The sequence below is a fragment of the Benincasa hispida genome, chromosome 3 (genome assembly GCF_009727055.1).
Source record: "Benincasa hispida cultivar B227 chromosome 3, ASM972705v1, whole genome shotgun sequence".
Classification (NCBI taxonomy): domain Eukaryota; kingdom Viridiplantae; phylum Streptophyta; class Magnoliopsida; order Cucurbitales; family Cucurbitaceae; genus Benincasa; species Benincasa hispida.
The window spans coordinates 15972530-15993128 of NC_052351.1; the positions used below are offsets into that span (position 1 = coordinate 15972530).

At 36.2% G+C, this 20599-nt stretch overlaps 1 protein-coding gene across 1 annotated transcript in view; it reads right to left on the reverse strand.

Annotated features, from left to right (window-relative positions):
• LOC120073351 (transformation/transcription domain-associated protein-like) overlaps window positions 1–20599 on the reverse strand; it is a 63370-nt gene that overhangs the window by 30350 nt on the left and 12421 nt on the right. Inside the window, exons 14-21 of the mRNA XM_039026145.1 lie at window positions 9950–10945; window positions 9546–9881; window positions 8310–8568; window positions 7516–7738; window positions 7008–7395; window positions 6188–6337; window positions 5889–6110; window positions 5598–5819 (exon numbers count right to left, since the gene is read on the reverse strand). Of these exons, the coding sequence (XP_038882073.1) occupies window positions 5598–5819; window positions 5889–6110; window positions 6188–6337; window positions 7008–7395; window positions 7516–7738; window positions 8310–8568; window positions 9546–9881; window positions 9950–10945 (2796 nt within the window). The remainder of the gene's footprint in view (window positions 1–5597; window positions 5820–5888; window positions 6111–6187; window positions 6338–7007; window positions 7396–7515; window positions 7739–8309; window positions 8569–9545; window positions 9882–9949; window positions 10946–20599) is intronic.

Below are 20599 nucleotides of genomic sequence, written 5' to 3' on the forward strand. Positions count from 1 at the left end.
TTGTTGCTCAAGGGGAGAATGATAAGGTGTGTTGCTTTCGAAAATCTTTGTATGCACTGAAACAAAATCCTCGTGCATGGTTTGGTAAGTTTAATCAAGCACTCAAATGATTTGGTATGAGAAAAGTACGTCCGATCATTCTGTATTCCATCGACGATCTGACAATGGTATTACTTTGCTTGTTCTATATGTTGATGATATCGTTATCATTGGAAATGATGTATCAGGAACATCTTCTCTCAAAACTTTTCTCCGAGGTCAATTTCATACCAAAGATTTGGGACCATTGAAGTATTTCTTGGGTATTGAAGTAATGAGAAACAAGAAAGGTATTTACCTGTCCCAACAGAAATACGTATTTGATTTGTTGTCTGAGACAGGTGAACTAGGAGTCAAACCATGTAGTACTTCGACGATACCAAATTTGCAACTTACTAAGTGTTATAATTCTATAGTTAGGGTTTTCCATTCTTGTAAATATTTTGTGCTATTTTCCTTTTCCATGCGTTGTACACTTGTATATATTCATATCTTTGGTGAATGAATAGAGCATTCTGACTCTTTCTCAAACCTAAGAGTTTTACATGGTATCAGAGCTCTCTAAACAAACTTAGGGTTTTGTGAACCTTAGGGTTTGAGAATTTAGAACCCGTTTGTGATACGTCTAGGGTTTTGTGGAGAGGTGAGTTTACACTTTTGCTCACAGTCGCCGTCTTCGATTCGTTCGTCGTCTTTAGCCGCCGCAGCCGGAAAAGAAAAAAAAAAAAGCTGTTTTTTTTCAATACCACCCAGTACAACGAGGAGCCCAGCCGCCGATCTACAAAACCCTAAAGTCCGGTTTCCATCTGACCAGCGCGTGAGGCTCACGCGCCGACTATTCCATCTTGTCGTCCGTCCACGCGCCGGCACGTGTAGGCGCGTGCGCCGTCGTTTTTCGTCCGTCTTCTGTGGGTTTCCTCAATGTTGTTGGTTCTTCTTGGTGGTGTGTTTGTTTGGGATATATAGATATACTCACTACTTGTAAAGACATCTCTTCGGTAAATTAGGGTTTGATTCTCTGCTGTCCGGTGTCTATTTTTTGAGGTAATGGCTGATAAGAAACCAGTAATGTCTGAGATTGTTCCTATTGTGTCAAAAGTAACTGAACACAAGTTGAATGGATCCAACTACTATTCATGGAGATCAAATCCAGGAGGTGGTGTTTGCTATTATTGTCATAAACTTGGCCATACGAAATGTGAATGCAGAAGATTGTTGAATAAGGGTCAGAGGATGCCATCACCCTCTGCACATGTCGCCTCTACTCCTGATAATCTTGACAAGTCAATTACGATTTTTGCAGAGTTTGCTAAATTTCAACAGTATCAAGAGTCATTGAGGGCATCATCTTCTACTCCCATTACGACCATCGCAGGGACAGGTAACATTTCTAAATGCCTTCTTTCCTCCACGTCAAAATAGGTCATTGACTCTGGTGCTACAGACCATATGACAGGTAACCCTAGTTTATTCTCTAACCTTTGTACATCTACCTCTTCACCTAATGTCACTATAGCTGATGGAACCTCCACTCTTGTTTTAGGATCAGGAACTGTCCATCTCACTGAATCAATTTCTTTGTCATCAGTTTTAAATTTACCAAATTTCTCGTTTAATTTGATTTAAGTCAGTAAACTCAATCGTGATCTTCATTGTTGTGTCTCCTTTTTTCCTGGTTATTGCTTATTTCAGGATCTTACAACGAAACAAACTATTGGTAAAGGGCGGGAATTTGGAAGTCTTTACATCTTTGAACCACAAACACCTACGGCCATCACATGCTCTAACGTGTCGTCTCCCTTTGAAGAGCATTATCGTTTTGGGTCATCCGTCTATCTCTGTGTTGAAGAGTCTTCGTCCACAACTTCAACATTTGTCTTCTTTAGATTGTGAGTCATGTCAGTTTGCTAAATTTCATCGTTTGAGTTCGTATCCTCGAGTCAATAAACGAGCTAGTGCTCCTTATGAATTAGTTCATTCTGATGTTTGGGGTCCATGTCCTGTTGAGTCCAAAGGAGGGTTTAGGTATTTTGTTACATTTGTCGATGACTATTCACGTGTTACGTTGTTATATTTAATGAAAAGTTGTTTTGAGTTACTTTCTCATTTTCGTAACTTCCATGCTGAAATTCAAACTCAGTTTAGTGGTACTCTTAAAATCCTACGGAGTGATGATGCTAAAGAATATTTCTCTCATACACTCAAGTCTTATTTAGATGCCCATGGCATTCTTCATCAATCTTCTTGTGTTGATACTCCATCTCAAAATGGGGTTGCAGAACGAAAGAATCGTCATCTCCTTGAGACAGCCAGAGCTTTAATGTTTCAGATGCATGTTCCAAAATCCTTTTGGGCTGATGCTGTTTCCACAACTTGTTTCTTAATAAATCGCATGCCCTCTTCCATTCTTAAAGTTGAGATACCTTTCCGTACTTTATGCCCCAAGCAACATTTGTTTCCCACTCCACCCAAAATATTTAGTTGTACCTGCTTTGTTCGGGATGTTCGGCCTCGGCATACCAAGCTAGATCCAAAGTCCTTAAAATGTATTTTCCTTGGTTATAAAAGGGGTATCGGTGTTATTGTCCTAGTCTAAATAAATATTTAGTCTCTCCTGATATCACGTTTTTTGAACATACCCCATTTTTTTCCATCACCGTCTCTCTTTGAATAAGAGTCAGGGAGAGCATAAGGAATTAGAGAATGATTTCCTTGTCTACACAATTATTTCTCCTTCCGATCCTCTTCCTGATTCATCTCTACCTGTGGCTACATCTACTTTTCCTCCCATCGTTAAGGTCTATACTCGACGACAACCTCCTCCAGTTCCATGCCCTGTACCAGAGTCTTCTTCATCATTGGATCCACAATGTAATAGCATTATGTAATCCTACCCAGCACTTTTGCCCTTTTGTAATTTCATATTATCAATGAAATTATGATTATATATTTCTCATAAAAAAAAATGGTTTAAAATCTTGCTTTAACAAGAGGGTTTTATTTTATTTTATTTTGTTTTGAAAATCTCCATACTAGATCACTTTATTGCTTTCTAAGTTTAGTTTACTTTATTTTCATCACAAGTCGGTCCCCTAAATAAAATTGCAACGATCTATGAGTATCTCTGAGAACGATACTCGGCTAAGACCGTTTTAACTATATTATAATTTGGCGTGTGCACTTGCGTATCAAATCATTGGCCTCTTCTTGGCATGCTCTATCAAATCTTACTATGCCTCATTTGGTTTTGCTTATATTCTTCCATGGTTTCTTCTCTCCATGGGAGAGTTTGTATCTTTTAAACATGAGTCTCTTTTCATTTCATTAATGAAAAGTTCCGCTTCTTATTAGAAAAAAAGAATTATAAAACCGAACAAAATTATAAAACTCTATAGAGACCAATGCCCAATCAGAGGCACTAAACTAGGCAACCAACCAATCCTCCTCCCAAATCCTCTCCACATCCTTGAACAATTTGTTATTCCTCTCAAGCCAAGACCCAACGGATAGCAAAGCAATACCTTTTGGCTACATTTGTCAGCCTTAGTTTTGGTTATGTAAAACATGTCATCAATCTTATTGTATAGTTTTTCCATCAATTAGTGGTTATAAATTATATGTCACATGATTTTTCAAAAATATGTAGAAAGGGCCTTAAATGACATAGAAACTGAATAATGAGTCAATCTTATTGCATTAGTTGATAACATTCTGCGTAATGGTTAGGAGCAGTTCACTTAAGGAGGTTTCAATCAAATCTTTCCATCCATAAAGCAATGTTCCAAATGACTCCTTAGCAAAGTAGAGATTTGGATATTCAAGACTATGACACCCATAAAAGTCATGGTTTTTGTAACCACTCTTATTAGAGGAATCTTATTCTATTTGTTAGTAGTCGTCAGCTTGGTTTTGTTGATTTTTGGGCCACCAAAGAACCAAACTAAACCAATCCATTTTATAAAACATCCAAACTGATGTCCAATAAAGAACACAACCAACGGATTGGTTTTTATTTGGTTCGGTTTATTATCATTTGGTTTTTGGCATTTTTCTTTTTTCTTCCAAATTTTTATTTTTTTCCACTTTTTTTGAATTGGTCCATTTTGCTTTTTTTTAAATTAAAATTGGGTCTTTCATTTTTCATATATTGAAGTTGGACATTTTTTCCTCGGCACTTTTCTAATCAATTAAAATACTAAAAGATACCTAACATTAGAGTTTATTTTTAAGATTATATATACCCTCGATTTGGGTCGGTTTTGATTGGTTTTCTCCACATACAAACCAAGATGTCTAGTTTTATACAAAAAAAAAAAAAAACCAAACCAAACCAAACCAGTGGATCAGTTTGGATCGGTTTCATTTATTGATTTTTTGGTTTTTTGTTGCACTCCTGCTATTTGTCATTGGTGCAATCACAGTTACCATACTCAAAGGTTATGGGAGAGGTTATTGAAAGGTTTTTTATGACTATCCGCTCCTGACTTTGAATTGTGCGTTGAAAGCTACTTGTGATGTGTCACTGAAGTCCAAGGCTGCCACTACATGGCCTTAAGTTTTGCGTACACATGGAATTGGTGTTTGCCTGTGGTTGGGTAAAATACTAATTTAAAATATCAATGACTGACTGGAATATGATATAATAATCAGGCAATTACCAATACAGCAAAGGGTTATTTAATAGTATAGAAAATGTTGCATTAGACCAAGATATCATTAAAGACAAGGTTGAGGAGGGGTTCTGATAGAATACAAAACAGAACCACAATGAAGTACAATATAAAAGATGAGAGTTACAAGTAACCCAAGTATCCAAGGTACTTAGAATCTCCTCTTTCTTGAGTATACTAACTCAAGCTTAAAACCATCTGAACAATTCTATAACTGCTACCTTTTCTCGTTCTTCTATTTATAACCTCTAACCAAATACCTTTCCTCGTTCTTCTATTTATAACCCATAACATCGCCAGCTAATTACTAAAATATCTTTAATACTCTAATAATATTCTAATAGCATTCCAGGATCGCCACTCTGATTTACACTGCCCAGCTTTCAAATAGTCTCTTCCAACTAAGGCTCTTCTTAACCAAGTACGAAGAACTAAAGTTCAAGCTTACTTCCTCAACATGTACGCAGCTCAAGGGGACGATGAAATACACTTGATTGCAGAGTCTGAGAGGAAAGAAAGAGAAGGGGAGGGAAGAATAGCTATTCTTTCCAAATGCCACATCAGCCATAATATGTAATTTAGAATAAACTCTTCACCAGTTCCGCATAAAAAATTGCAAAATTTAACTCCCAATACTGTAGCTAGTGAGACAGCGGCCCCAGTTGAACTATTTCCTAAACTCAGAAGAGCTAAATTGTAACTTCTGAAACAGAAGGATAAACAAGGTAGTTTTTCTCAATACGTTTTCCTTCATATAAAAACTGTTATCTTTCCTTGTTTATTTGAGATTTCCCTGATAACTTTAAAGGAAGTTTCCTACATATAACAGTGGTATAATTTGTGCAAAAGATGTATCAAAAACCATCTCTACAATCTATAATGCAATACCTGGAGGATAATTTTTTCAGGTGCTTGATAGGCCTCCAAGAAATGGCAGACATTCACAAATGCCCACTGCTTACTGGCACTATCTTCCCTTTTTAGATGGTTCCAACCAAACTTGATTAGTTCTTTCCTGTGATGAACCAGGTCACTCTGAAGATACTTGAGAAGTAAGGTTGCCAGCTGTAAAAGTTCTATTCTCAAGGGCTCATCGTACTCAGCAGTCACCTAGAAAGGAAGTTAAGATGAGTGGGAAAACTAAAGGGAAAATAAAACAACAATATATTGTAAAATTACCTCTTCTGGAGGATCAAGAAGTTTGTCGACAATTGTTTTAATTATGGCTTGATCTACAACCTCCCAACTTTGCCCATTTTGGAAGGCATGAGCAAGCATAGGAAGAATTAGCATTTGCATTACAACCACCAAATGATCATGACCAAGTTGTTTGGATTGAAACAGGTTTAGAAAATGTAAGAGGAGGGCTTTCTTCATGTTCGGTGGATATCCTTCAGCAACCTAAGAGATAGAACAATCATTGCATGCAGTGGGAGACAGAATAGTAATCTTCACAAAGAGAATGAGAAGTATATTACCTCGATGATATAAAACTCCTTCAGAAAAGTATAATCAATTCGAGTGTGAAACAAAAAGATGGAAAGTATGTCAAAGAGCACATTCACTTCGGCTTTTTCATGTCGCAGATAATTGAGGAAGCATTTTACTAGCCACTTGCTTTCTTTCACCTACATTATAATGTTCCAACATTTAAGAAAATCAGCTGTAGAGAAACATCAAATATAAATTGTGGGTCTCATTTAATAATTGATGAAGCATCTTCCTATCAACCGACTCAAGCAGGAAAAAAGTAGAAAAAAATCATACATTAGACATTGATGGAACAAATTCTAAATAGAAGAAGAAATGGAAGAGGAACATGAAGAAATAGAGACTACTCTTTGGAGACTTAATCAAGAATAAAGGTTCCAGAACAGAAAAATAAAATATCAAATTGAACAGTCTATATTTCTGAAGTATGTCCATCTAAACACTGGGAAAAATATTGCTAATGACACTACTTACAACTCGACTAATGCGTGAACTTTGTGCATTCCATGGACCAAAAGAGTTAAAATGTTTACAGTGTATTTTTAAAACAAATAGTGACACATGGGCTACACGCAATCAATATCTTAACAGTCGGAGAGATCTTTAAGATGTAAATGAAAGAAAATAAGGTTAGTAGCAAACAATCCCACATGGAAGTGTAATAAATCATTCTAAGCCAACAATTAAGATATGTATCCACAGCCTAAAAGTTACATTTCAGAAAAGTAAAAATAATGAAAACAGGTAGGCATTAATTTCTTCCATAAATTCAGACATTCATCAGCCATTTAGAGTTAATAATCTTACTTGCACTAGGTTTAGCTCTTGCTCATTGCGCAATCGAGCTATTCTAGCAGGTGACTTCCAAACAAGTACCAGAGTATCAAAAACTACACGATTGCTCTGTAGCCAACCAGGCATCAATTTGACCAAAGTTTTAACAAGTGCAAGACCACGAAAATAAGCATCGGAAACCACACTTGAAGGTGCAGATGGTGGATCGGAGACATCAGAAGGAGTTACAAGGCCTTCATCACCTGATAAAGGAGCAGGTGGGGTTGATGAACCTGGAGTTAAAGCAGCTTCAGATTTAGGTACAAATTCTGGAAAGGCACTAGCAAGTATCTTTTGTGGTGATTTTGCAAGTTCTTCTCTCAGAGGCTGGCCAGCATCTGATCGGATAATATACATAAACCTGCGAGCATAACTAAAATCAGAACAAACAATGGTGAAACAATATTGTGTTTTGAGTAAGGCTTTCTATGATTGTCATTTGAGAGGAACTCCACACACAACCCAACATCCACAAACTTACCGTCTGAAGTATTTTGGTTCACTAAGTCGATCAAGGAAGTAATCAACAGCAAGCGGTGCATATCGGTTCAAAAATTTAATTAGTGGAACACGGTAAGGACTGTTGACTTCACTATACACTTGTCCTGGGGGAAGAGCTCCTTCCAAATCAATAGTCAATGTTACTAGTTCGTCAAGAAACTTGGATGCAGCCATGGGAAGCAGATGAAAAAGTTCAATGATAGCTGGAAGGAGAAAACACTAACATTAGTTAATCAGCGACCTACGCTAGGGGGAGTAAGTATTTAAGTAACTCCATAAGACACAAGAAAGAACTATGGGGAAATTCAGGTTTTGCCCTTGAACTTGCCTTAGTTCAATTTTGACCATAAAGTTCTAATTTTATCGAATCAAATTGTGAACTATATGAGTGGTAAAATAAATCCTTCCATTAGTTGAATTTTCATGTTTTCCAAGATTTTCTTCTCTTTTCTTTTGAAGATTTGTACCTAACTTTTGGCCCCTCTCGAGGCTAGACGAGGGAATTTCCATAGATCTTAATTTTTTAATTCCATTAGATGCTTCTTAGGTGAGGTTGAACATTTTGATATAAAGTTTGGGTACCTTTTATCGGTTTGATTTTGCGTCTGAGTTTGGGTACTATTCTAGATGGATTTGAGCATTTTTATTTTGTTGGTTGATTCTTGTGCAATTTATTGGTTGGTTCCTGGACTTCTATTTTCCCTTTCAAAATATTGAGGTATCAATTTTACCATCTATTCAATATGTATAAGGCATCTTTCCTAAAAAGTTTACCTGCTGCAATTTTTGGTTCTTCACCTGCCTTCCATGCTTTCTGACTTTGTGCAAGTTTTTCAGGCTCCAACCATTTCTTGAGATGTTCTAACAGTTTGCCTCCCAACGTAACGTTAAACCAACTGGCCAAAAGTTCAAGAAGGCGAGCAAGACCTTGAAGAAGAGGCATGCTAAGATTTTTGGTGTGTGCCAGGTTCACCAGAATAGGTCTAAGACTACCTTGTAGCAGATCTTTGGGCATCCTTTGCTGATTAATCACCTATACAGAAACAAGGAGTAAATCCTAAAACGATACATATACAGACACTCTCCAAAACAGCCCATAAAATATAACACTTCATAAGGTCTAACTAAAAACTCTATTGTATTCCTAACTTCCCTTCACCTATTCATTTTTTTTTTTTTTTTAATATCAATGACCGTCTATGCCACCAACTTGTATATACTGCAATTAAGCTCCTAAGATTGCAATTTAACCCAACAATGCATTAAAATTTAAATTTATAATAAATTAAAATAATTTTCAAAAAAATAATGGTTAAATTAAATAAAATACCCTTGAACTTTTAGAAATTCCCTTTTAACCCTTCAACTATCAAAGTGTTCCAAGAAATACCCAGAAAATTTCTTTTATTGAGATGATGAATGAAAATTGGCAAGCCAGCTGATGTGTAAAAATTGGAACACATATATAACATCATCTACAATATCATTCATGTAAATTGAAGTGATAGCTCATGTGTGAAAAATTAACTTTCGGAATGATGTAATAAATCATGTCAACATTATCTTTTGAGTTAAAATGAATGGCAACAAAAATCTAATCTTCAAACTAAGTTGAAATTGAGTAGTAAATGATGCTATTTAAACCTCAATTTTTGCAATGAGTCATTGAGGAAAAATTCCCAATGGTACTTTTTGAAATAATTTCAAAGTTTAAAAGTTAAAATGAAACATTCTAGGAATATATTATAAGTGAAACCTACCCCCAAAGTTCAGAAATATGTTGTATAATTTAACCAAAAACAAATAACCACAGTTGCTTCTGATCATATTCAGCAAAATAAATAAAAAATTATTTCACCCTGTGCATATCACCATTAGGCTAGATATGAATAAGTGGATTCTTGCTTAAGCATTGAGATTAGACTTCACTTGTATTTAACGAACGTACTTAGACGTTCTAATGATAACAGAAAACAGAACATATTGACAATAAAACAAGTGAAAGGCAACCTGTCTTAACCCCTCCTTCGCAACAGCAACTACTTCTGGAGTCCGACATGTCAATGACTTGAAAAACATTGAGATAATCTTTGCACGCAATTCAGAATGATTGGGAGTTTTAAAATCTGCCCATGCCATGGTGGTACATAATAACTCAATGCAAGCTGTTCGGAGCTTGTTCAATGATGTGGCTATTTTTGGGTTCATAAACTTTACAACCCATACAGTTTCATCTGCCTCAGCTATTTGCAAAGCTTCTTGCAGAAAGTTAACCAACTCCTGAGTCAACTTCAAAAGAGGCGGCCTTAGTGCCAAGCAGAAATTCAAGGCTGTAACAGTTCCAACCTGTAGATCAGAGCAAGTTAACATAGAAACAAAGTAAACTACTTAAATAACAAGCAGCAATTCAAGACCTGTTGATCGATAGTCTTCAACCGAAGTGGTCGCAATAAGAGAGGCTGGAGCAAAGGTTGATACAGCGGTTCAAGCAACTCAGACACCTCACTACCAGTCCTACTGGCCAAAAGAGCTAAGCACGACTGTACATTCTTTCTCACAATAGTTGATGAATTGGGATTAAACAACTCAGAAGCAAGGACATCTACTACCCCTTGAAAGCTTTGTCTGCGTGGCTCACTGTTTGCTTCATCAACATTATTCACAACACGAAGAACATGATTAAGTACTTGGCTAGTCTCCTCTTGCTCCTTACTAGCATAAACAGGTAGCCTTTTCAGAACATATACCAGACCTCGTACAATTTTTACTTGAAAATGGCAAAGAGTTTCAACAGTAACCTTCCCAACTAAAGCACCAAGTCCCATAACACCACCCATTTGGGCTTGCCAAGTACAGCCATAACAACAATGCAAAAGCCGTGGCAAAAATTGCTCAAAAACTGGAATACGGACACTTGGAGGTGGCGAATATACAGGGCTCATGGGACTGGAAACACTCATTGGTGTGCCGGGCCCTCTTGTCATCATTACATCAGTTTGTTTTCCACGACAAAGGAAAAGAAGCATTTCAGAGAACAAATTTAGAGCATTCAAAGCAGCTTTTGCATGGAGCCTGTTTTCATCTGCCAGCACCTCAACCAATGCATCCAAAAAAATGAGAGGATCTAACTCTTTGAGGTTACAACAGGCACTGCTTTTTAATCTGGAATTGGCATTAACATTTGAGGGAAGCAAAGTACTCCCAAGTGACGCAGATGCAACTGGAGGATTATTTAGAGAAGAATCAATATGGAATAGTATAGCAAAATGGCGACATACATTAAGCACAAAATCATCCTTCGGTTCATGGAGATCCTCCTCTGAACCAGCAGCAATAATGGTCATCAATAAAAGCTTGAAAACAGATTTTTCAGCCATAAGTTGGGTTTTTGTCTTCACGCCCAAATCAGCCTGCAAAAAAATCCTTCTAATTAGAGAAGTGGCAGACATTAGCGTAATGGGCTATAGGAATACATTCCCGTCTAGGTAGAACAATTAACGTGACAAAACGAAAGAAAAAAAATATGAATGGCGAAGAAAAACAACATCAATATTAACAATCATAATGAACATATAAATAACCAGAAATATACAAAAATTAAAACCATACACCATTTGTATTTCAAATGTGATAACGGGTAGGATCAGTAGATGTCCATAAGCATGCAATTAAAACACACATCTGTACTAAAGAAGGGAGAATGTATGACCATCAGAGACCTCAACAATAAGAAGACTAGGGGAATAAGAAAAACTCTCCTACTGACCAAGATAGAAAAGAAAGTCACAAAGTTCTTTAGCGACAGCCAATTGCAGACATAAAACCACAACCAATCTCAAATTTCACTTGACTGTCTCTCTCTTCTCCATAAAAAAAAAACTTTGCTATTTCTTTCTATCCAGATCTCCCTTGAAAACAGCTATATAACCAAAATAGACAACAACTTCTAAGCTTGAGACTAATGCTTCAGCTAAGATCATATTGTCACAAGGAAAACTACTCCTAAAGTCCCGTAAAAACTTTGAAGTACTACAAAGCACTCCCCAATTGAAAAGCACTTGAAAAGTGCTTTCTTTCCCTCTTATTTAGAGGCCTTTTTGTTAGATTTGAAGTTGTTTGCTAGTGTTTTTCAGGAATTTAGCAAGAAAACGTGATTCGGGAGTCAAAAGAACCAAACCCCCAAGAGAAAGAGAGAAAATGACAAGTTATCCAAAAACATGGCAACGCTGCAACGCTCTACGGCGTGCACCTCAGCAACATTCATAGAATGAAAAAAGGGGAAGCACCATGGCACGACGCGATTCACAAAAGGTCATATAATCGAGGTCTGCGCAGCGTCGCGCACAGTGCTGCAGGGCTGTCCAAGAGCGCTACAGCACTAGGAGAAGTGCCACACGGTAGTGCAACTAAAGGAAGTCTGCTGAGGGCCACGCACAGGGAGCGCCGCAGTGCTAGAGTTATTTTTGGAAAATTTTAACAGTTTTGGAAAATTCTCTATAAATATTAGGGCTTTTCAGCAACCTCCAATCACGAAATTCAGGGCCCTAAAAGTGAGTTTGTGCTACAAAAGAGAATAGAGAGTGTGAGAAATTATTTTAGAGGTTGTTCGAGATCCCGAGGTGAAAACCAAGGTGTGTTTAAAGGATTCCAACGACGACATAACACTTCGATAGTAGTTCTTCATTCCTTTCATTCTCTTTATATTTTTAGCTTGTCAAATTGTATGGAAGTATGTATTTATCAACCATCAGCGACTAAACTCTTTAGTTCTAGGGTGTTGATGGATTTTCTTATGGATTTAAAATTGATGCATAGTTATTTTACGGAAATTTTGCAATTGAATGTTTATCAATATTGTGTTGATTGGCCATCGATGCATGTTAGGTTGAATATTCAATTAGATAGATCGCATGTTTAATTGAACTTATAGTATTGAATCATTATGAATCTCTCATGAAATTAGTTAGGTTGATAATAAAAGTTGCTCATGACTTTGCTTAATGTCATGCTTCTTATTTTGGTTTCAAAAAATTAGTAATCAAGTAAATTTGTAGAAGATGTTTATTGTTGAAAAATAATAAACTGGAGCTAAGATTCTAGATTTAAAAATCTCAATATCACAAGATTTTGTAGAACCTTTGCATGATTTAATGAATGATTTAATGAAGTAATTAATGAAATCGACACCCTAGAAAGCTTTTATCCATTGAAGTTCAACCTTTGTTTTCTTACTTTACTTTTAATTTAAAAATTCAAATCAATCACTTAATTTCCATTCCTTAGATAAAATTGACACGATTCTAAAATAGCTAAACAAATTTATAATGTTTGATCCTGAGGACGATACTCAGTCCCTCAAGACCGTTTAACCATACTATCACTTGATGCATGCACTTGCGTACCATCACCAATCTACACAGCAAAAATGCAATGGTTAAGAGGATCCATAACTCTTTTCCCGTTTATATTGAAATTCATAAGAACCTTTGTGGTTTCACCACTACTCCAATTGAAATCGTTGATCCTAAAAGGGAGATTCTTTCATTTGATTTGGGGATATTGCTTTCATTGATTATCCTTTATCTTAATGTTCTATAAGAGTACTATGGATATGGATCTAAAAGACCTTTCAAATCCGTTCGACATTCTTTGTATTAGAAAGTCGTCTCAACATAGTTGTTCATTGCCTATTGATGATTTATTCATCAAATCACCAAATTTTTTGCATGCTTCAATGGAAAACTCAGGTATCATTAGTGTCATTATTTCAAGAAAGTGAAAATGTGATCCCTCAACCTCCCCATTCATCAGTGCATTGAAAATTTTATTTTTAAAAGGAAACCTAACTTTTCATTGAATTAATGAAAAGAAAATAATGCTCCAAAGTAAAACATGAGACAAACATATTATCAAGAACAACATTCTAAGACATAAGACATAAAAATAAGCTAAGCTGAAAAAACAAACGCCCCCAGTTCAGATAAATATCTTGGATGGAAAAATCCCAAAGAGCTTAAAAAGAGAGCATCAGTGCATGGCAAATTGCCATCTCTTATTGAAACTTGTGATCTTGAGATGCGTGCAATTCCTCTTGTCGGTTTTCTTGAGGTTTGGGTTCAAAGGTTCTCTCTTGATGATTTTGGGCTCGGTTCTGCATTTCTCCTTGGTGTTCTTTCAGTGTTTCCCCAGTTATTTCTTTTCACCTTTGTTCAGGAGTTTTTTTATTCTTTGGGGTTGTCTTTGGCTCAATTTTCTAAGATCCTCCTTTTTGTGTTGTGCAATTTTCTTTGTTTTCTTCTTTCAATGTTTATTCATTGTATGAGTTTCTCTACTACTTTTTGTTCTTTAGCGGGTCTCTATAATGGTTGTTCTTTTGTTCCCTTTGGTTCTTTTTCCCTCCGTAATGGAGTTTGCATCTTTGGACATTAGTCTCTTTTTATTTATTCAATGAAAAGTTTAGATCATAGGCTCTGTTCATTAGTCTCATCTGGGTACATTGTTAAATCTCTATCAAAATACCTGAACACTTTAGCTCCACTGGGAAAGAATCTGTTCAAAGCTCTATGGAAATCCCTCAACTGCTGGGCTATTCTCCAGCAAAAGTTCCAGGACCACTACTTATCCCCAACAAGCTGTCCCTTTTGTTTAGCAAGCAGTCAAGATCTTCAACACTTGTTTTTTACTGTCCCTTCTCTAGAAATTGCTAGTAGAAATTTTTTCCGTACTTTAATGTGGTATGGGTCTTTGGCCATTCATTTTGTGATAATGTTTCCCTAGTGTTGAGAGACCCCTCATTATCATCCAAACTCAAATACTAGTCAAATGCAATTAAAGCTATGCTATCAGAACTTTGGTTCGAACGCAACCAAAGAGTCTTCTAAAACAAAGCCTTAGATTGGATAACAGATTTCGGCCAGCACGGCTTCTTGCTTCCTCATGGTGCTCATAATCCAAACACTTCAAAGATTACTCCATCCAATACATGCACTTAAATTGGAATGTTTTTATCTCCAGTTTACTAGCATCTGAACGCATTAAATCTTATGATGTATTAGTCAAAGAAATCTATTATTTGATTAGGATGTTAATTGGTGTGGATATGTTGAAGGTACTAAAGGTTGTGTCAACCTAGTTAAAATGGCCCAGTGTGCCTACTGATCCGTTTTGATATAGATGTCTCATTGTATGTTTCTTTGTACTTTGAGCTATTGCTCTTTTTATTATATGAGGGAAAAGTTCGTTTCAGTTTCCAAAAAAAAAGAAAAGAAAAGCTTAGTTTCTTGTTCAAAAAACACATCTTTAGAAATTAAGCCTGGAGCAGGATGAGTTTTTCTTGAGGATTTTTGTATTGATAGCCCAAAATAGGGGGTGCAAATGAAATCTGACCTAGATTTTAAAAACGCAATTCTTTTGGCCTTCTTGTGGTGGTAGACTTACTCTTTATTAGTCTCATTACATTAATTCAATGAAGAGGTTTGTTTCCTTTTCAAAAAATAAAAGGATAAACGAAAGTGTTTTACTTGGATCTCGTGGTGGTAGATTTACTCTTTGTATAGTAGTCTTATCAAATCTCCCTGTAATAATGAAAAGAAGGGAAAAAAAAACCCTTTTGGCCTTCTACTAACCTTATCTCTGGTTGAAATTACCAAAACGGCAACCAATCATGTTAAATTCTCATTTGCACGATCACTGACCTCGAGTTCGTGATGGCTGAGTTCTCTCCTTGCAATTTATCTAAGTTTAAATGTTGTAAGGTCATTTATATTCAATATTTTGTTAGATTTTGCAATTTTTACAATAATGGATGTAAAGAACACAAAAAAACGTATGAAACGAGCGATCATTTAGCTAAAACGAAGTTGTATCGACGAATATATGACCTAAACAAAATTGTAAAGTGAGAACTTAGAAATTGTACACCCAAGGTCAGCGATCGCACCTTCCCTGTGCAAACGATAATTTTGTGTTGGTCATATCTTCGTTGATACAACTCCGTTTTAGCTAAATGACCACTCATTTTCATACATTTTTTTTTTCGTTCTTTCTAATCATGCTTACAAATTGAGCAAAATGTTAAAGCATCTTTAGTTTTAAATGGCTTTACAAAGTTTAAACTTGGATCATTTTTGGTATGTGACGATGTAGCCTAAGTAGCCTCGGGGAGTAATCCTCCAAAAATCAAGATTGTGGATCTTTTATTAGAATGATATTGTGTTTCATACAAAAGAGGAAGGCTCCTATTTATAGAGTTCTATTACAAGTGGAGTAAAAGGAGAAATTAACATAGAATATTACCTAATTACCCAATTAACCCCTATTCTTCTTACATCATTCTACCCCTCCAAAAAGAAAACTCGTCCTCGAGTTTTAAAAAGAAAAAAATTATGAGGCAAACAAGGGATGAAATAAACTTATTCAACGGAGTATGACCAAACCAACCTACATTTTGAACAAAAATTTTATGATCAGAGTAATAAATTCGAGACAAAAAATCCAATATTGCCATCAACAGATGAATTTCTCCATCGGCCATAAACCCCAAAAAAAAAAAAAAAAAAAAGTTTCCTTCAAGATCATTGAAAACCATACTCAAATGACCAATCACTAAAAAACCACCTTCCAAAGAGACTCGTACAAGAATCGTGTCTTCTTTATCATTTGGATCAAGTTCTTCGACAGTTTGATGATCCATTTCCGCTGTTCTTGTTCAATTCTTGCTCGGTGTTCGATACTTCTTTTCCATCTTCTTCGTTGGATTTTTCTTCTTCACTTACAACTATTTCCAAATCAACATCTTCAAATTCTTGTTTTTCTTCGATTTTATCTTCAAAATTTTCTATTTGAAAATTTTCCAACTGTGATTCCTTTGTTTTTTCTTCGGTATATAAAATCAATCCGTTATTGAACTCTTGCAAATGAATTGATAGTCGACCAATATGTTGAGTCATTTTCCCCAATGAACGTTGAATTTCTTTTGTTGTTTTCTTTATTTCCTCCAATGCTACGAGATCAAAGTAGTCATTTTGTTGGATTTTTGGACATGTTTCAATCTCGTCGTGGGTATAGGACTCATCCATTGATGTTCTTGAATCAACCTTTCTTGATCGTGTTTCCTAAAGGAGATAAAAGGAGAATTCTACCCAATAATCAAGATTGTGGATCTTTTATTAGAATGATAAAGTGTTTCATACAAGAGGGGAAGGCTCCTATTTATAGAGTTTTATTACAAGTGGGAGTAAAAAGGGAAATTAACATAGAATATTGTCTAATTACCCAATTAACCCCTATTCTTCTTACATCATATGATGTTTTGGTAAGATGAGAAGAAACCCAAAAAGAAGTGAGAAGTGATTCATTTAAACCTAAGGGTAAAGTGGGTTCAATAGGTCAAAAGACATGTTTCTAAAAAAGAGATCAATTACATAGAATTTTTTGGGTTTTGGGTTAGTTTGGGCAATTTTCCATGAATATATTTTTTTTAAACAGAAATAAACTTTTCATTGATATAACGAAAAGAAACTATTGCTCAAAATACAAAGCTCGAAATAATAATAATTAGGAGCTCAATGGATCAGTAAGTGCACCAGGACATCTCATGTAGGTTGACACCCCCATAGCACCATCATCATATCCATTTACAAGATGAAACTATCAAACAAAATCAGGGACTATTAATATTTACAAAGAAGATATAAAAGCATTCCAGTTGAAGCAAATGTCTTGGATAGAATAATCAGCAAAAAAAACTTAGATTGAGAGCACCAAAAGGAAGCTAATAGGCGGGCTGATCCAAATCCGTCTGACCATTTGGTAGCCTTGTTGCGGAATACTCTTTAGTTTCGTACAAACCATAATTCTGAAACTAAAGCTTTAACCACATTTGACCAAAGAATTTGTATCTTAGAAGACAAGATCAGTCCAGTCAAAATATGGGAAACATTACTGTGAATGTTCGGTCCAAATACCCAATGTAGATTGAAATATGAAAAGAGATTCCTCCAGCATTTTCTTGAATAAGGACAATAAAAAAAAAAAAACACATGTTGTAAGTCTTCCCTACTTGCTAGGCATAAATGTCAGATGGTGGGTGAAAGATAATGAGATTGAAGTTTGTGTTGCAACACTTCAGAGCAATTAAGAGATCCAAAAATTAAAGCCCAAACCAGAATGTTGATTTTTCTTGGGCTTTTAGACTTCCAGAGGGCCTGAAAAAGCTCTTTTTCCAAAGGGGAAGATGAGTTCAAGTGCTTTGATAAGGATTTTACTTAAAATCCCCCCGACGAATTCAATGACCACACCCTTGTATCAACCCTTTGGGTTGATTTTTTGCCTTCCAGACAGCCCATTAATTGCTGGAATTCTGAGAATTCATCATCCTTTAGAGGACTACGAATTAACAGATTCCAAAAGCAAATTTCCGGGTCCCAATGTTCACTAATGTTACCTTTAGGCATTGTAGCAACACGGTAGAAATGAGGGAAGCTTTCTTTGAAAGCAATGTTGGGGCACCATGGGTCAAGCCAAAAGTAAATGTCGGTTCCATTTCCCGATTTGAAAGTTGCAAACAAATCAAACTTGATCCATGTCTTGGATATGCTAATCCAAGGGCTCCTTAGACTCGAGCCATGTTTCCCCAAGCTGTGCCAAAAATGAGGGTCCACTCCATGAATGCTTTTTACAACTTTGCTCCATAATGAGTTGTGTTCTTTTAGAAAGCGCCAATTCCATTTCAACAATAATGCTAAGTTCCTATTCTGTAGGTTACCAATTCCGAGGCCACCATCATCCAAGGCTTTAGAGACTTTCTCCCATTTAACCAAATGATTTATTTTGCTACCCTTCTGACCTTCCCAGAAAAAATTGTTCATTATCCTCTCAATTTCAGAAATTATGGAGCAAGGCATTTGGAAAATGGATATGTAATAGGTTGGAAAATTTGCCAAGACAGCATTACATAAGGTTAATCCTCCCCCTCTAGATAGGTTGTACCTCTTCCAACGATCAAGCTTCATGTGGATCTTGTCCACAATTGGCTGCCAAAGAGACTTTTGTTTCAAATATCCACCAAGGGGTAATCCTAAGTAAGTAAAAGGTAGTTTCCAGCTTTGCAATTGAGTCTTGTGGAGGTTGAAATCAGTGTATCTTCATCAATGTTGACTCCATACGAAGCAGATTTATCTTAGTTTACCTTTTGCCCCGAACACCATTCAAAGAAACCAATTGTTTGAATAAGTTTGTCCAGCATGTTTTCATCATATTTGCAAAATAATAGTGGGTCATCCGCAAATTGCAAAATTGACAAGTGAACCTTGTCTTTTCCTACCAAAAAGCCTTCAAACAAACCACTATCATGTGTTCTATCAATAAGAGCATTAAGAACTTCACTTACTATGATGAATAAGAAAGGGTGATAAAGGGGTCCCCTTGGCGAATTCCCCTTGTATCAAGAATGGGGCCTCTTGGTCTTCCATTAATAGAGACTGAGAACTTTGGGTTATTTATGCAACCCATTTTGCATGAAATCCCATTAGAGCATGGATTTTTTCAAGAAATGACCAATCCCACGATCAAATGCCTTCTCTAAATCTAGCTTTAGGATCCCACCCTTCTTCTTCTTTGCTCGATGTTCCTCTACAGCTTCGTTGGCAATGAGGACCGGGTATAGTATTTGTCTTCTCCCAATGAAAGCACTCTATGTGTTTGATATAATGCTGAGCATTACCTTTTTCATTCTCTCAGCAAAGACTTTGGTTAGAATTTTGTCAGAGGATGTGGTTAGGCTTATTGGCCTAAAATCTTTAACATAAAGTGATTCTTCCTTCTTTGGGATGAGGTAAATAAAATTTTCCTTGTTGCAAGCATTTATCTTCCCATTTTTGTGAAATTCCTCAAACATTTTCCGGAAGTCATTCTAAAAACTAGACCAATATTTAAGGAAAAATTCAACTGTATATCCATCAGGACCGGGGGCCTTGTTTTTTCCAAGGACGGTTAAGGCATGTTTAATTTCCTCATCATTAAAAGGAGCAATTAAAATTGCATTCTGGGCTGCTGAAGCTTGCTTCAATCTGATTTTTGAAGGAAAAACGGCCAAATATTCTAGGGTATAAGGAAGAGAAAAAACTCAAAATTTCTGACTCTATATCTCGAAAGGAATGTATGACTTCCCCGCTGTTTGATAAAATTTTTGTAATCAGGTTCCTTCTTCTCTTTGCTGAAAAAAATCTGTGAAAAAAGTTGGTATTCTCATCTCCCAGCTTCAGCCAATCCAATTTACTTTTTTGAATTAGGTTTCTTTCTTCAAGAAAATACAAATTCATCAGAACCCCTTTGATAGCAAGACGTATATCTAGCTCAAATGGTGCAAAGCTTCTCTTTCAACCTTCGAGTCAAAAAAATCTAACTCAGAAAGCAAATCTTTCTCCTTACGCTTCCTTTCCTTTTCAAAATTAGCAAACCAAGCCTTAAGAACCTCTTTCAAATTTCACGACTTTAAACTTATTTTGAATCCAACCCAGCCACTAGATTGGTCAGCTTCTAAGGAATGTGTAATGGCCTCCGAACAATCTACAATGGACAACCTAGTTGTTGCAAAACGAAAGGGAGAGGAACCCCAATTGAAAGTTCTGGCTTCTAGCATTAGAGGAAAATAGTCCAAGAAGATTCTTTCTTTCCTGCTAACTCTGGAATTATCAAATAGTTCATCCCATTCCTTAGTAATTCAAAATCTACCAATAAGAGAATGGGAATTGGAGTTTCCACCTAGTGACCAAGTGAATTTGCCATTGGAAAGGAGAATTTCTAGCAGCCCTGTCCCTTCTATAAACTTGTCAAATTTCTTCATTCCTCTTGTAACTCTTCCAATAGGAAACCTCTTGAACCCATCTAGTGATGTTGAAGTCTCCTCCTAAACACCATGGTTCAACACAATAGTAAGATAGGGAAGTGAGTTCTGGCCAAAGGAATCTTCTCTCTCTGTAATCTGCAGCTCCATAGACATTGGTCACCCAACAAATATTCTTGCAAATAGTTGTGAATTTAATTAAAAGTGAATAGCCTCCTTT